The following is a 16,641-nucleotide window of genomic DNA, read 5'->3' on the forward strand; positions in this document are numbered from 1 at the left end:
GTGCACTGCATTTAAATTTGCATTGCTCAAGAACATCCATGAGGTGTTGGCTTGCTTGCATCGGTGTGTTTTATATATCTATATCTAATCACCATAGTATTTAATAATAACATATTATTAAAGTTTATCTGAGAAAATGTGCCATTTCAGAATTAGTTTGTGTCAAACTGCTAGCCCATTAAGCTAGCTAAAGTAGCCCAAAGTAGTTCTCACCTTCAAAAATGTTGGTGACGCATCTAACTATTAAATCAAGAGTAAAAGTTATGTTTGTAGCTCAAGTCAGGCAAGCAAATAATATGCAATTAACTAATTTGCTCCTAAAAATTTATAAATCCGTTCTATTTTAAATGTTTTAAGTGTCCCAAAGACATATTTATACGTTTTATGTTTTTTTTATGCTAGAGGTAGAACATACAGAAGGCTTTGATGCAGCCTCTTTACTGCAAAGAATGGTTGAAGAAATGATAGTTATTACACAAACGGCCGACAGGTGGCAGCAGAGCAAAATAGATTAACCAGGGCCATGTTGAAAAAAATCTCTTTTACTCAAATTTCTAAATAGATTTGTGAATAATGATGAAACTTAGCTATATTCTCATTCTAATCGCTGCAAAACGGAAACAAATAGAAATCTACTTTTTCTCCTGATGAAAGAAGAGACTCTAATGTTTTGGTAGGTTCCATGTTTTTATAGCAATAGAACAGAATATTCTGTAGACCTTGCAAAATCAGTCAAAATCCAGTAAAACAGCCGGGAGTGAAGGTTGTTTTAGTGAAAATGGCTGGGAGTGAAAAAAAAAATCAGGTGACTGCAAAGTGTAGTTCTTTCAACATGCCACTAAAGGGCGTACATGAACAGCTTTGGAACTTGCCAAAACACGCACACACACCCTCAAACTCACAGACACACACGCCACTGAAATCAACATGAACTTTGGAGCTGGGTCAGTTTCAGCACCAGCTGCTGTCCGGTATAGCTCAGATCGGGGATGGGCAATACACATTATTAGTATGACTACTACTAACAGTACGACTAATTGCACCACACACTTCCTAACCAGATGTATGACAGACATGACAAACTGACACCTACTGATGACACAGCATCAGGAGCAATTGGGTGGGTGGGTGCGGTCAGTATCTTGCTTAAGGTTACTTCGACATGGTCACAAGGGTTGGGGATCAAATGCACAACCTCTCGGTTAGGAAACGACTGTTGTGTTGTTTGTGAAGCAATAATGAGCTTTTAGGAGGCAGCAAACTAGTTCCAGTTCCATATCACAACAACGGCCACTTTACCACTGAGCCATGCCACCCCAGATGTTGAACACTGCATCAAGATGATCAGCGAGTGGAACTGTCTGGAAAAATAAGGCATTGTGTTAAAGATTTCTTTGTGAGGTCAACACATTAGCACAGTCACAGGAACATGCGTGTCATGCTTTGTTCTATTGCACATAGGTTGTTTATGTTCCTTTTAACACAAACGTTACTGGGCCCTGAAGTAGATGCAAGGATGGCCTAAAAAATAATGTCTAGTAACTGAAAAATAGTAGAAGCACAAATGAAGATTTTACGGCACAAACTAAACAGACTATTTTTCCAAAATCTTGCGTGGGCGGGGGGCCAGCCTCATGCAGATCTGACATGGTCAAATGACAAATTGGGATTCGTTTACTAGTTGGTACAATGACGTCATGTTAAAAAAATATAGCTATATATAAATCGGTGAAAGGCGTATTTATGACCACATAAGGACGTGCTGAACACGGCTGAGTTCGTCAGTACAACAAACGTCAACTTACCTTTTTTTTTTTTAGAACGCACTTCAAAGAACAACCGCAGCTGAAACAAAGTGCAAACAAAATTAAATAAAAAAACGAACATAAATCATAAAGTAAACTACAGTAGCTAGGCTCAGTTTTCAATCAGAGGCGTATTCTTTGAACAATGGTAATAATTTTAATGAGAAGGTTGTAGCAGATTTCTATACATCACGCATGGGAAGTGTAATTTATTACACTGAATTTATCACAGAAGGGCAAAATATTAGAAATACTGTGTATCAGTTTGACACAGTGGACACAGTAAATCTACTACCATAATAAAAATAATAATAATTTTGCAATCCCACATTTGACGACGTCAATCAAAATCAAGCTGGTGTACCTAATAAATAGGCCGATGAGTGGAAATTTGCCGCGGCCTTGTTTTTTTTTCATCCTCCCGCCCCCCTCAAAAAAATTGATGGCCGTCTTGACCAATGACAGCCCTGACAGCTCTTAATCCCCGCCTTCTCCGGGCTCTCGGAGGCGAGCGGACTAATCAGCGCTCGCCTCCGCGAGTTCAGCCATTTTGTAAGAAAATCAAGCAAGTCTGCCGCCCTACCTTCGCCTCAGACCTGCAGTTTTTTTCTTGTGCAATGGACGGGTGAGTTGAAAAGGCAAACACTTTTCCGACGCCTTTTTCACGCGGAAAACCTCCGCGTGTTCGCTTTTACCGGCGCCCGGGCGTCTCGCGGCGCCCTCCTCATCGCGTTTTTAAGTCCCGCTCGCGAAAGTTGTTACTTAAAAGTACTTTCCCCCCCCCCTTCTTCCTCCCCTCCTCCTCCTCACCCAAACATGCAACAGTTAGCTGTTAGCCTAGCATTTAGCCTTCGCTAGCCGTCGTCAAGTTTTTTTTTTAATGTGTATTTCTTTCATGTGTAGAATACTGTTTTATTTAATAATGTGAGTGGATACAGCACGGGGGCGGTAATTTAGCGAGAGGTTGTTTAAGCTTTGCAGGTTTTTTTTTTTTTTGACGAGCGAGTTAACTTGGGGCAGGTCGAGCTAAAGCAACGTGTCTCATTTCCGCATTCATGTTTTGTGCGGAGAGTCAGGGCCATGTTGGAAGCGACCGACCTCTTCGCCTCTCAACATTTCGCCTTGATCCAATCTCGGGGACTTTTTCAACAGCCGGGGGGAGCGATATCAAAGCACAGTAAGGCGACTTTATGGCGTGGCGGTGCTCGTCCGGAGGTGGTTCAAAGTCGCCCGCTGCATCTTATTCAATTTTGTTGTTGTTGCCCCCTCAGCCCCCCCTTTTTTTCCCTTCGTCGATCACCTGAATTGGGCTGTTGGAATGGTTTCCGTGTCTTCTTGCGCATTTAGTGTACCCGCTGTGCGCTCTTCTGCTCTGTGTAGTTTCACGGGATGTTCCGTTTTTAATCTAAAGCTAAAAGTTTGCTTTTGTCTTGTTTTCCTGCAAACCTACAGCCGCCTAGACGCTGACTTGTACCCTCTGGGATCCGGCTACGTCCCTGAAATTGAGTAAGGAAATGTCTTTGTCTCCCTGTTATAAAAATTGGGTACTACTAATTTATACATTTTGAATCCATTTCCTTGCTGACAGCCCCCGTGTTTTGTCTTTCCACAGCAGTGTCCATGACATATCAGTTGGCACGAAGGTAAGCATCAGTTTCTGTACAAACTCACGCGAGTCTACTGTCTAATCAGACTTGTCTTTTTGGATTATAAATGCTTTTATGCATGGGATGGCTGGGTTGTCCCAGGCAATCGGGTGGGTGGCAGGGCTTATGTTTTATGACCTGTTTTATGAAGTGTTGCTTGTGTAATTACTGGCAATATATGAATAAAATTATTGGTTGACTTAAATGCATACTTGAAGTCTTGCACATGTGACTTTGGTCTGTGCTACTCAAGTCAGTGATTTACTATTTGTACTTTGGCGACAGTCAAAAATGTGCAGAAGAGTTGCCGACTCTGGGAAAGATTTGCTTTGTCCGTTTGCGCGAGCTTCCCCCTATAATTATGAAAGTGCTGCCTAAAGCCTTTTTGTTGCGGTTGAAGCCAATCAATCATCTTTCATGACGTACAAATTGGTATGCGGCAGTTGTCTGTCAACTGTGCATCTATTTGAAAATGAAGCTTCCTGTTCATTCTGCGCGTTCCTGAGCAGCATACCCCCCCCCCACCACCACACACACTTAAAACTATTGTCTTAGCCCTAATATATATATATATATATATATTAAAAAAAAAAGGACAGAATCTTAAATTCTTATCCCGATTAATCTCTTAATCGCTCACCAAAGAAACCAATCCTCTGTTTTGGGAAGTTGTACACAAACTCAGCTGCAAGATGAAAAGGAACACGGTTATTGGGCAGTCTGGGTTTATACGACTTTGCTACGTGCGCTTAACACCTGGTGGACAGAACCGTTTAGGTGTCCGACTGGAAGTAATGTAGCCGCCATTGTTTCACAGGCCAAAGGTCTGCGTTTCTGTTTGAACAAGTCATCAGGTAAACGCCCTCGACGGGGGACAAACCACACCCTCTCTCGTTCCAGCCGAGCCTGTTTTTCAGCAAAGCCACACTGCTAGCCGATACTCCACTTGCGTTTAAAAGTATTTTCTAAATAAGACACATTGATTTGCATCGTATTAAGAATTTGTGACGCCCAGTTACGGCGCCCTGCTTTGCTGGAATCTTGTAATTATTTGTCTGGGGCAGAGCGTCTGGAATTCCGCGGTCACATTCCGACCCCCCACCCCTCCAAGCCCCCCGGTGAGACTCCTTGCCCCCTCCTATTCACCATAAGGGCAGATGATGGGACAAAACATGCACATACCTGCACCACCCCTTGTTTTACTACCTTACTCTCAAGTCCAAATGTTTTTTGTTATTAGCACTAAGCTCGTCTGTATGTTCTAATTCGAGAGGAACATGCACAGCATGTTCAGGAAGTGAGCCAATCATGAGTCACCATTAACTGAAGGTGACTATTAAGCTGTCGACACCGCGAGATGGAGAACAATGTGAACAACTATGGGCTTATCGAGTGCAATTGTACTCCAGTCTAAAACGCTCTTTCCAAAATGCATGGTGTTACTTTTACATGTATACTGTAGCTTCCCAGCTCTGTGGATATAATTAGAATGAGGAAGTAGAGGAGGAGCAGAAGGGAAACTACCATGAAGCATGTAATCATGAAGTCCCGATGAGGGGATTAGCTAGATGCCAGGAAGCAGGCCTGGTCTTGCTGCGGCTGCTCTTCCTGTTTTCAGGACCCCCTCCCCTTGATTCTGTTGAGTGGACGATGTGATGTCATATAGTCACGCCGTAGCCACGTCCTCTTTCTAATGACCAGGCTACAATATTTTGATGCTATCACACGCTTGTTTACAAATAATCTGAATGGCGATGTCAAAATATGTTTGTTTGACCAGCTGTTACGTTATCAGGAAAATCAATACTGTTTTGGGGTCAATCTGACCTGTGACGTGATTGTTTTTTTTTTTTAATTGTGTCATAAACAAGGAAGAAAATCCCATTTATCATTAACCCTCCTTTTATTTAAAGTTATCAGGAACAGCAATAATGTTCTCATCATTACCTCCATTTCTAACATTTCACTCAATATGAAGTGCATTACCGCCGACATACCATGGTCTAAGAATAAGCGGTATGGAAGTTGACCCCCGATTTAGGCCAAGTGGTACTTTGATATTATACTACTTTAAAATTGGTCACTTTGACCCTCTGCATAACAAGAGGGTTACCTCAATTCATGTAAAAGGAACCATTACAATGTGCGTTGTATATGTTGCTTACATGTTAGCTAAATACTGAGAGAGAGAGAGAGAGAGAGAGAGAGAGAGAGAGAACAACATTTTGTAGCTTCAATATGGCCTTTCCCCCAGGGCAGAACATGAGAATTAAAATGTTGATTAAACTACTTAACCTGTTTCAATTAACTCTAAGCCAAGTGGCAAGGTGTGGGCCAAGTAATATTTCTAGGTATGTGTGTTTTGTTTTAATACTTAGGATCCTATTGAACATTTGAATGGCAAAAAAACAGTAGTACAATGTGGTACAATTTGATGCCTCCCCACCAAAGCATTGTTTGGCTTGTTGCGGAGGTATTGAGTGTCTGGAAAGCTCCCACCTTGTGCAACATGAATGAACGCTCGGTCAGGTTCACCAGCTATGAAAAGAATGCTCGCCAACCTGCGCAACCGGTTCCTTATTAAAACAACTGCGATGCCTCTTGAAATCCCAGCAAGTCCTAAGGGGTTCCATATGTTTATGCTCTGCCACGTAACAATGCCCCCCAGTCTCATCCGGAACAGGACCTTCATTCATTGTAGGCCCCCGTTGTGGAGCTTAGTCCACTGAGCCACTTCTTGTGACTGCTGTACTTCATTATCGCCAGGCCATGTGAACAACACTGAATGGTGGTGGGGGTGGAAGGGGGCCGGTGCGGAGTGGGGGGTATACCACTATCCTTCCAGTGCAGGTGGCGTCATGATGTTTCTCTTCCATCTAATACCTGGTTGAGAGTGTTGAGTGACAGGTAGTGTTTTGCAAAGGTGTAACTGTTGACTTAAGTCACAGCATTAGTTGTCAACACTTGACAGAGGTTCATTCTTTTGTTTGTGACAAAATCTGATTAGTTGGCAATGAAGTATTTTTTAAAAACCAAACAAAAAATCGTAAGTATACTGCTGTGCACCAAGGAAGGCTGTCTGTTAAAGAACTAAAAGTGATCTTGCCTGATCAATGGCTTGTAGAATTTTCAGGCCATGTCAGATGGCAATTTTAGCTTCATTTGCTTAATGTTGACACCCCTGGATACATTCATTTAGTTGAGTATAAAAGGAGCATCAATTTCAATGTCAATCGCGTTACGCAAGACGTATGAACATCTTTGAGCTTGCAGACACGACAAATTTGTTTTACAAAATTATACTCTTTCCAGAAGAGAGACTTGTTCAAATTTAAAGCGCATTTGATCTTTTTAATGGTCTTTCTTGACATTCCAGGGTTTTTCCTGGCTCAAAATGAGGCAGAGGTGATATCATCCTGACTACCGATACCAGGTATCGGTGCCAATACCAGTATTATTTTAAGGTATCGGTACTCGCGGCGGTAATGTGTACCATTATTGGCCGCCCTCCTGCAGCCATTTTACGATCAGGGACTAGAAATGAGAAATGATATGAATACAAAGTTGCCATTAATTTTTGCCTTTTTTTAAACTACAATTATTTAAAATTCACCCCCTAGTACATATTAAATTGTAAATATAATTCAGCATTGTTGTAAAACTATGAAAATTATGTTTATTGTGTATATACTGTGTTTTTATGACTTTGGTGATGGCTGGAACGCACCGCCTCACAAGCAGAAAATGGGCCTGTGCAACAGTTGCTCCATGATCTGTTTCTTCTTTGGCACACAAAAAAAAGCTTTTTCTTTTTCAGTTGTTGCAACTGCAATTCAAATACAGTGCCGGAGTGCTGTGTTGATTGATATCGGTAGCTCAGGCTGGAAGTGGCGAGCAAATTAGGTGGAGGTGGCCGCTTCTGAATTTTGTACACAGGAAAAACTTGGGTGATTTCTCGACAGCTGAATTTGTCAATTACTGGCGCCTTTTAGATAAGGCCACTTTGATGCACATTTTATGCTGTGTGTGTGTGTGTGTGTGTGTGTGTGTGTGTGTGTGTGTGTGTGTGTGTGTGTGTGTGTGTGTGTGTGTGTGTGTGTGTGTGTGTGTGTGTGTGTGTGTGTGTGTGTGTGTGTGTGTGTGTGTGTGTGTGTGTGTGTGTGTGTGTGTGTGTGTGTGTGTGTGTGTGTGTGTGTGTGTGTGTCAGAAATCAGGATTGAAGAATCATCTTAGATGAAAAATGCTTAATGAAAAAATAAAAGGACTCAAGCTGAACGGGAGAAACAGGCCCATAGTATCAAATGACATGCCAAGTCATATCATTGTTACCGGCCGGTAAGGGTTTAGTGTTTCTTTCTAAAGGGTGTTTTGAAGACTCGCGTTACATCCTACCTTAACACACAATGGTTAGGTAACACGAGAGCCGTGCTCTGCACCTGCCTTCCCGTGCACTCATTGTTGACCACATTAAGGTGAGACTTTTTTTTCTTCTCCTTGTCCTACAGAGAGGATCTGACGAGCTCTTTTCTTCCTGCATATCCAACGGGCCCTATATCATGAACTCAGGTAGGGAGGTTGCCATGGAAAGATCTTTTTTTTTGGTCTGCTCTCATTTAAGTGCTAGTCTTGTCTGTGTTGTATGTGTTGCCACGGCGACCGATCCATTATTCAGGAAGGCCGAGAGATGCCTTTTCACTCCCCTGATTGTATCGGTCTCTTGTCCCCCGCCCCCCCCAACATTCGCAGCCAATGGCAACGACAGCAAAAAATTCAAGGGTGACGTCCGCAGTCCCGGTGTTCCGTCACGCGTGGTTCATCTACGCAAGCTGCCCAGTGACATAAACGAGGCCGAGGTCATCGGGCTCGGTTTGCCCTTTGGGAAAGTCACCAATCTGCTGATGCTGAAAGGGAAGAACCAGGTACGGATAAACGGTTGATGTGTTCACCTGTCATTAGGCTTCTTTGCTTAACTTACAACGTGGCCCGTGTGTCCGTGCAGTTAGGTCAGCAAGGAACATGTTCATCTCGCCTGTTATTGCCATTACCAGTAATATTTCGTGGCATTGACAAACAGCATTTTTATTATGAGTTTCAAGCAGATGGAATTGTGCTTTTGTGTTACACGCCATAGGCGTTCCTGGAGCTGAACAGCGAGGAGTGTGCTCAGACCATGGTGAGCTACTACTTGTCTGTGACACCCGTCATCAGAAACCACCCCATCTACATGCAATACTCCACCCACAAAGAGCTAAAGACGGACAACTCCCCCAACCAAGTGGTGAGGCACACAGCTGATGCTTAATGCGTTTGCTTTAGCCTGAATATTTAATTTGCTGACCACACCTCAAATGGCTTGTGTGCTAAGAAATGCGTCTTGTTTGCCTACCCCTCCAGCGCGCCCAAGCTGCTCTGCAGGCGGTCAACGCTCTGCATGGCGGTGGCGCCATTGCCGGGGATGTGAGCGGCCTAGTGGGCGCCACCGCTCAAAGCCCCGTCCTGCGAGTCATTGTGGAGAACCTCTTCTACCCGGTCACCCTGGATGTACTGCACCAGGTACACTGAGCCTCGTGTCACTTGACACCCTGAACGTTTATTTAACAGCCCTGCTTTTAATATGCATGCACTTCTCTCTCTCTCTCTCTCTCACAGATATTTTCCAAATTCGGCACAGTTCTGAAGATCATCACATTTACAAAGAACAACCAGTTCCAGGCTCTCATCCAGTATGCTGATGCCATAATGGCCCACAATGCCAAAGTAAGATTTGGTACAACCAAGGCTGAAGGACATCTACTTTATAGCCATAAGATCAACGATACACAACCACTGTGCAGTGGCAAATGTAACATTTAACGGCCAACTGGTCTGAAAATGTTTTTATTTACGGCAAATATTGTATCTTTGTTCATTTATGCCAGTGATGTTTTGTGAAAGGCAGAACTGCTCCTCCACTAGATGGCAGAAGACATGCCTAACCTGTCTCCAAGTGTTGCCGTTGACGGAATGAGTAAATTTGAGATTAAATTCAGATGAGATTGTCATTATCTCAGTGCAAAATATTTGCCATGGCTCAATAGAATTCAGTTAACACTTGTATTAGATGACAAACCTATTTTACCCTCCTGCTTTTTACAAAAAAATATTTGGGCCAGAACATGTCTGTCATAACAAGACACAATGCTTTTAATTGTACTTTATGTTTTGTTTTGTCCAGTGTCTGGATGGGCAGAACATCTACAATGCCTGCTGCACCCTCAGAATCAGCTTCTCTAAGCTCACCAACTTGAATGTCAAATACAACAACGACAAGAGCAGGGACTACACCCGCCTGGATCTCCCCACCGCTGACTCTCATCCCACCCTGGACCACCAGACCATGGCTGCTGCTGCCTTTGGTAAGAGGAGAAGAAAAAAATCTCTTAATTTCCAAGTACTTGTAATGTGTCAGCACACACCTATTCAAATGTCATTTTTTTGGTGATAGAAAGTCTAGCATAAATCATTTTAACCTTTTCCACCATTGTGACCTATAACCTGTACCGCCTCCCCCACCCCCTCATCTTTAAGAACTAAAGTAAAAAAATAATGTGGTTACACAAGAGTGCACACCCTCTAGTAAACAAGGATGTGGCTGTGTTCATAATTAATCCATCACATTCAAGCTTGTGTTAAAATGGGAGTCATCTGAAGCTAGAAGGTTTTGTGTACGTGTGACCACATCAGTGATGATGTCTTTTAAAGTTACCCGTTGGCATTGATTAAAATCCCCCTCCTCCCTTTTTTCTCCCCAATTTCAACAGCAGCCCCTGGTCTAATTTCTGCCTCTCCGTATGGAGGAGCTCATGGATTCCCACCTACTTTTGCCATCCAGCAAGCAGGTCAGTGCAGAGTCTTCACTGCAGGTCTTGAAAATGACATCTTGACTATATTGTCAGTTTAACGGTGTACGATAGTACCCTTTGGACCCGTTTGCTCCTCCCTAGGTCTTGCAATGCCCGGCATCCCCGGTGCATTGGCGTCATTGGGCGTCGGGCACAGTGGCATGGCGGCGGCAGCCGCCGCCGCCAGTCGCCTCAGCCTGGCCGGGCTCGCTGCCGCCGGCGGACACAACGTCCTGTTGGTCAGCAATCTGAACCCGGAGGTCAGTACACACTCGTGAGGCTTTCTGACAAGGCTTGAAGGCCACAGACCGTTCGTATCACAGGCTGCTCACTACGCGAATGTGATCAGACTCGCTGGAGAGCAGCCTTTGCTTTAATGTTGAGATAATTCAAAAATATGAGCCATTTTAGTTAAAAGCGCTTCTCTTTCAGGTCCTCTTGTTTGTTTGACCAAACCTGCTGCATCTCTTACTTGCCACTTTGCTCACTGTGAATTTTTAAGTTTATTCAATTGCACTAACTTCTTGTTCTTGTAAAAAGAAAAAGAAAAAACTTACCATTCCATATCTTCCATTTTTTTGTCCATAAGTTGAAATCATTCCTGAGTTGTTTGGAGAGACAATATTACTTTTTACTGCTTAAAAATACATATTTAGGTCTTCTTGTCTAACATGTATTAGTTACTTGTATGTCACTTGTGTTTAGTCATTAAAATAAGAGAAAAACATGATTATATACTGATAACATATTGATATTTAACTGTTTACACAGCTAAATACACCATGTCATTTAAAGTCGTCTATAGGTGTAGCGTGTTATTTTAAAAGTACATATTGTCTCTGCCTTTTTCTGTATTTCATTGTTAATCTTTTTTCTCTTCTTTTTCTCCTAGTGTTCCCCATAGTGACAGTGCATTTTAATTTAGCCAGTTCTACTGTCTGAAGCACTACATTTCTTTGTGTATACTGACCTTGTTTTTTTTTACTTCCTTTCTCTCTCTCTCCCTCCCTTTCTCCTCTGTACCTCCCCCTCCTTTTTTTGTTTTAAACCCCCTGTCCAATCCCGCCCCACTTGTACTCTTGCCAACTCACTGCACGGCCAATGACCAATTATTCCCTCTGTCCTCCCATTTTTCCTTCCCCTCTGCCCCCCCCCCCCCCCCCAAAATGGCCTACACTCTTAAAATTGGACCCCACCCATCAAATAATCACATCATTGGCACCCCAATCCCCCGAAACTGATTTTGCCCTAAATGTCTACATTCACTACTACTCGTACTCATCACCACCTCATCACAACCACCCCCACCCCCCCCCCCCCCTTCCTTGTTTTCCTCCTTGTCTCTCCATTCTCTCCTTCCACCATGGTACTGTGGCCTTCCCGTGGACCTCGCTGCCTGTGGCCTGCGGACATGTCCCGACTCCACTCCACTGTCCTCCACTCCTCGCCTCTTTTCCCCTGTACCCCGACCCAAATTCCCCACCCTCTCCCACCCTTTTGGCCCTGCTGCTCCCCCTGCTGTCTCTAAAGAGCGTTACGCCACACTGCCTCTTTATTCTTTTCGGTACGTTATCATCCTTTCATCTCCTTTTTTTATTACTACTGTTACCTGGCAAGGTGGGCATGTCTTGTCTCATATTATTTTGGCTTTGTTTTAGTTTGATAAAAAAAAAAAAAAATCTTATGCACTGATGGTTTCTCATCAGCCAAGGGAGGGGGTGGGGTTGTTTGTCAATTTGGGTGGGTTTATTCTTTGTGTGTTTGTGTGTGTGTGAGATCTGGTTTGGTTGACATGGGTTTTGAGAGACATTGAGGCTGAGAGCGCCACTCAGACCTGCAGCATTTCATTTTTGAACAGCTGTTGTGCTTTAAACACATTTTTATCTTCAAAAGTGCAGTCCGCTCAGTGAAAATGTGTGTGGGGCGGCTTCGCTAAGGACAAGCTGATGCTGTTATTACTGGCTTGTGCATTTTTTGGATTACAAGTGGCAAGCTTTATTTATTCTATAGCAACAGAAAAAAAAAAATCAAATGCTGCAGCTTAAAAAAAGAAAGAAAAAGAGACCCCTGGGATGGTATCCTCTGTGTAGTTCCTTAAGTGTTGGTTTATGCATGTGTAGTTTTATTCCTGCATGATTTTGACTAGATGCCCAGTTTGTACAAGAATCAACATTACGCTAAAGAAATCAAACCCCTTAAACTTACTACTTGTACTTCCTTTTTCCCCTATAAATCTGCCCTCCCCTTGAAGCATAACTTTTCAAATTTTATTCTACAGCTGTCCTTTCTTAACAAAAGACTCCTTATTTAGGCTTAGTCTGATTCCACACCGGATTGAATTTAGTTTGTCCTCAAATCAGCACACATTCATTCGTCCCGCTAGAAGATTTCATAGCGTCGTTATTAAAATCGTGTTGGCTGCTGTGATTGGCTGTGTGACTCTTGACTAGTACACCCGGTTCCATCCCTGCCACACACATGACAATGTGCTTCTATTCTCCAGGTGTGTATGGCGACGTGATGAGAGTCAAGATCCTGTTCAATAAAAAAGAGAACGCTCTGATCCAGATGGCCGATGGCAACCAGGCTCAGCTAGGTAGCACCAGCACCAGTTTTTTTCTTGCTGTTTACAGTTTTAAAGTACAAAAAATAAAAAAATCAAGCTGGCTGTTGTGGCATCTAAGCCGGTCTTTTGTTTTAGACTTTTATTTCTGCAGTCTATTGAAATATAAGGCAAGGGCCACCTGATGTTGTTTCATATGAACGTTGTTGTCTCAGCCATCAGCCACCTGAATGGCCAGCGGCTGCTCGGCAGGGCCATCCGCGTGACGGTGTCCAAGCACACCACGGTGCAGTTGCCGAGAGAAGGCCAGGAGGACCAGGGCCTGACCAAGGACTACAGCAACTCACCGCTGCATCGCTTCAAAAAGCCCGGTTCCAAGAACTACTCAAACATCTTTCCACCATCAGCCACGCTCCATTTGTCCAATATACCGTGAGTTGTTTCTTTAATTGTAGTTTTTACATAATAGTAATATAAGGGGTGGTGCCCTGAGTAATTGATGCCCCTCTAAATATAATCATATATACACATACACATGAAGAGTTTACAATGGCCCCAGTGAAAATCCCCAAAAGGTTTATCATTACCTATAAATGCCACAAGATGGGGGCAAAGCATTATTTTGGTCTAAATGAAACTTTTTGCATGAGAAGAAATGGAAGCTTACAACTTTGCTCACAACATTCAGGCCTGCTGTGGTGGAAGAAGACCTCAAGAGGCTTTTTGCCAGCTCAGGAGCCACAGTCAAAGCCTTCAAGTTCTTTCAGTAAGTTCCCCTCAGACCCGCGCCCCTTCTTTATTTTTCCTCTCCTTTGAGGCCCAGGTATTAAGCCCATTTTTCCCTTCAACAGAAACGATCGCAAGATGGCCCTGATCCAGATGGCCTCGGTCGAGGAGGCCATCGAGTGCCTGATTGAGTTCCACAACCACGATCTGGGAGAGAACCACCACCTCAGAGTGTCCTTCTCAAAATCCACCATCTGAGTGCCTTCAGCTCCCCTCCCGAAACGTATTTACCATCTTGCGCCCCCCCCCGTTCTCCGGGTCTGGCACTGGGAGGAAATTACAGGTTTTGCAGCTGTTTTTTTTTTTACCCTTTCAAAGTCATCAGATCAAGCTCTGATTTTTCTTTTTTTATTATTATTTTTTTATAATCCCCTCTTTTAACAAAGTGGCACCAGGTATGTTAATCAGAGATGGCTACATGATTTATTTTTGTCCCTCCCAAAAAATGCTTAGATCTCATAATGGAAGTTGCGTGATTCAGGCAAAAGCGTCCTTCCTTATATCAAAATGTTTTAACCCTTTTAGTTTTAAAGAGCCCTGTACAATAGCCAAGCGATAAGATGAAAGCACAACCAATCTGGAAAGAAAAGCGTGCCTGACCAGATTTTCTACGCGCTCTTTTGGTTCCCAAACTAAAAGCCAGCAACGGTCTGCATTGGAATCCCAACAAAGACCCATCGGAGCTAAAGTCGAGGCAGCTGATTAACCATCACTTACAGACCAAATTGCTTAAAATGGCCGCCACCATCCACACTAGACACACTTCAGCATTCCTTAAGCGACGTCGCGCGCCTCCCCCCCCCCCCCCCCCCCCCCAAACTCCCAGTTTGGCCAGTCGGACACCGGATGAGGCAAACTCACAGCTCACCAGATGTCTTTATAAACCTAATATTATTTTTTAAAATATCTTCTCATAAGTGCTGCTTGTTTCAAGGGACCTGCACCACTATCTATAGTCCACCATCTATTCATCAAACGCAAAGCTCTATTTTTTCGACTACAGTCTTTTTGTGCCTTACTCCCCCGCCCGGCAGTTTTTCCAAGCCGCCCGCCTTAAGCATCGCTCCGGCTTCAGGGGAAATCGCGGCTTGTTCTATGAAATAAAATTAAAAAAAAAAGAACACAAAGGTTTACCTCCTAAAGATTTGTGTGCGTATATCCCAATATATATGTAGAAACTATGAATGTAAAAACAGATAGGCGATGCTAGGCCATGTAGCGCTCGTAGGTATCGTGCCGCAGGCTCATTTAACCTTACATTCGTTTTGTGTGGACGCCTATATAGTGCACACATACATTTATCTATATTTCTATCTTTTTTTTATGTTTCGCATTATGTCTTGAAATCGATAGCGTAGTGGCGCAGGGCTTCAGTGTTTTAACACAAAGCCTTGACGCCCACACACGTCCTGATCAAGCTTCTTCTTTTTTCTTTGCCTTTATTACTGTAGTTTTCTTCTTCGTTGTCGTCGGGTGTTTTGTTATCTTTAAATTGTTGGTGGTAGTTTTTCCTCCCATTCCGCTCACCTGACTGCTAACATTCAGTTTGACCACCAAACTCAGGTAATGGTACCTGTGAGAGGACAGCTGCGAGGTGTCATTTTTCGTTTCCCTTTGGCGATTTGACTTGCTCTACGGTCAGGTTCTCTCGTGCACTTTTTATTTGAACACCACCCCCTCGCACAGAATCCCACAAAAGTCTTAAAACGTCGTCACATTCCCCGAGTGCCTCCAGCGCCGGTTCTTCACAAACCTTTGACCACACTGTATAGTCCCGAACCAGATGCGGCGCGCGCGCACACACACATTCACTCGCGTGTTTTTGGCGTGTGTGTGCGCGTGTGCGTCGTCTCTATTTTTGTACAAGATTATGCATGGTTTAACAAAAGTAGCTACAGACAGACGGTTGTTCTTGTTAAGGACCAAAGTACCTTCTACCCTGTGAGGTTTTGTAGTGTTGTGATTTAAGGGTCTTTCACATGTCGGTTGCATTTTTTTTCTTCTTCCCTCATATTCCACACAAGCAACACCCCCCCCCCCCCCCTCCCCCTTCGATTCCACGGGAGTCTTATTTCCCTCTCCTATTCCACACCAATCCCACAAAAGGAGGCCTTCAGATGCCTTTGCTCAGTTGCCTTTCCATGGATATGCCTTAGACGCACAACTCGTTGAGTAGAAACCAATACTGTATCTCTGGTACACTTGCGTTCCCCTCCCTCATTTGCAAAGTACCCACCAAGATTGCTTTAGAATGGTGTAAGATGATCACGCCTTCTTTTTTTGTGTTTAAAGCTTTTACGTTGATGCTTTTTATACGTAGGTGTGGGGGGGGGTTGTTGTTTGACGCAGTGCTGACGGTTGTATATATTCATGTTTTTGTACCACACAATCATTTGGATTATATTGACTTTGTTTCAAAACGTGTATATTTTGATAAGACAATACCAGAAGTTTAAAAAAAAAAGAAAGAAAAGAGAAGAGCTCCCACCTCGTTCAGGAGCGTTGGGAAAAAAAACGAGACTGTTTGTAACACAAAGACATTAAAACTGGTATGAACACGCGCGTGTCTCTGTATATGCTCCCCCGCCACCATCTTGTTCTCTTGTTTCTTCACATCTTCTGCTGCCTTCAATAAATCTTAAGTTTGTTTCTTCTTTCATCTGGCCTCATTTGGTTTCTGTCTGTTCCCTTCTTTCCTGTGGAACTGATGCTTGGTTAACATCTTGTAACATTTCCCGCCATCACATTTTACTACTTTATTTTTATTTGTTAAATCTTGCTACATTTCCAACTTGACTCATCTTTAAATGTGGGCTGATGTCTGGGTTCAACCAACCTGGCTAAAAGGCCTGAGAACGGCGTTCCTCTTATTCTGTGGTGGCTGAGCAGGCTGCTCGTTCTATGAACATTTCTTGATCTATTTCTATAAAACTTTCTACATTTATTTTAACACTTAATTT

At 43.4% G+C, this 16,641-nt stretch overlaps 1 protein-coding gene and 1 long non-coding RNA gene across 12 annotated transcripts; one reads left to right on the forward strand and one right to left on the reverse strand.

The window, feature by feature from the left end:
* Positions 1–329: 329 nt before the first annotated feature.
* LOC147162570 (uncharacterized) lies at positions 330–2,567 on the reverse strand. The gene is made up of 3 exons (XR_015097049.1): positions 2,389–2,567; positions 1,806–1,845; positions 330–1,361 (listed from the first exon to the last, which is right to left on the reverse strand). It is a non-coding gene; the product is annotated as an uncharacterized LOC147162570 (long non-coding RNA).
* ptbp1a (polypyrimidine tract binding protein 1a) lies at positions 2,330–16,340 on the forward strand. Of its 11 annotated transcripts, none has more exons than XM_086094505.1 (16): positions 2,330–2,430; positions 3,258–3,311; positions 3,418–3,448; positions 7,957–8,017; positions 8,198–8,370; positions 8,583–8,729; positions 8,846–9,004; positions 9,101–9,208; positions 9,666–9,846; positions 10,255–10,329; positions 10,405–10,592; positions 11,863–11,896; positions 12,836–12,928; positions 13,111–13,327; positions 13,584–13,661; positions 13,747–16,340. In XM_086094505.1, exons 1-16 carry the CDS (start codon positions 2,423–2,425, stop codon positions 13,877–13,879), a joined length of 1,740 nt encoding a protein of 579 aa, XP_085950631.1. In that variant the 5' UTR covers positions 2,330–2,422; the 3' UTR covers positions 13,880–16,340. The 11 variants fall into 11 exon arrangements, with proteins under 11 accessions (XP_085950631.1, XP_085950627.1, XP_085950630.1 ...); XM_086094501.1 differs by having other exon boundaries at positions 2,331–2,430; positions 10,252–10,329; XM_086094504.1 differs by having other exon boundaries at positions 2,331–2,430; positions 10,435–10,592.
* Positions 16,341–16,641: the final 301 nt, after the last annotated feature.

The sequence above is a fragment of the Leptonotus elevatus genome, chromosome 14, assembly GCF_054856555.1.
Source record: "Leptonotus elevatus isolate MCC_2025b chromosome 14, RoL_Lele_1.0, whole genome shotgun sequence".
In the NCBI taxonomy this organism is placed as follows: Eukaryota; Metazoa; Chordata; class Actinopteri; order Syngnathiformes; family Syngnathidae; genus Leptonotus; species Leptonotus elevatus.

Excerpts from the sequence above, each read along its gene's own strand:
- ptbp1a (XM_086094494.1), top strand. The coding sequence starts at position 2,861 with ATGTTTTGTGCGGAGAGTCAGGGCCATGTTGGAAGCGACCGACCTCTT. Across the intron at positions 8,018-8,197 it reads GCCCTATATCATGAACTCAG|CCAATGGCAACGACAGCAAA; the intron begins GTAGGGAGGTTG and ends CAACATTCGCAG. Across the intron at positions 8,730-8,845 it reads ACAACTCCCCCAACCAAGTG|CGCGCCCAAGCTGCTCTGCA; the intron begins GTGAGGCACACA and ends CTACCCCTCCAG.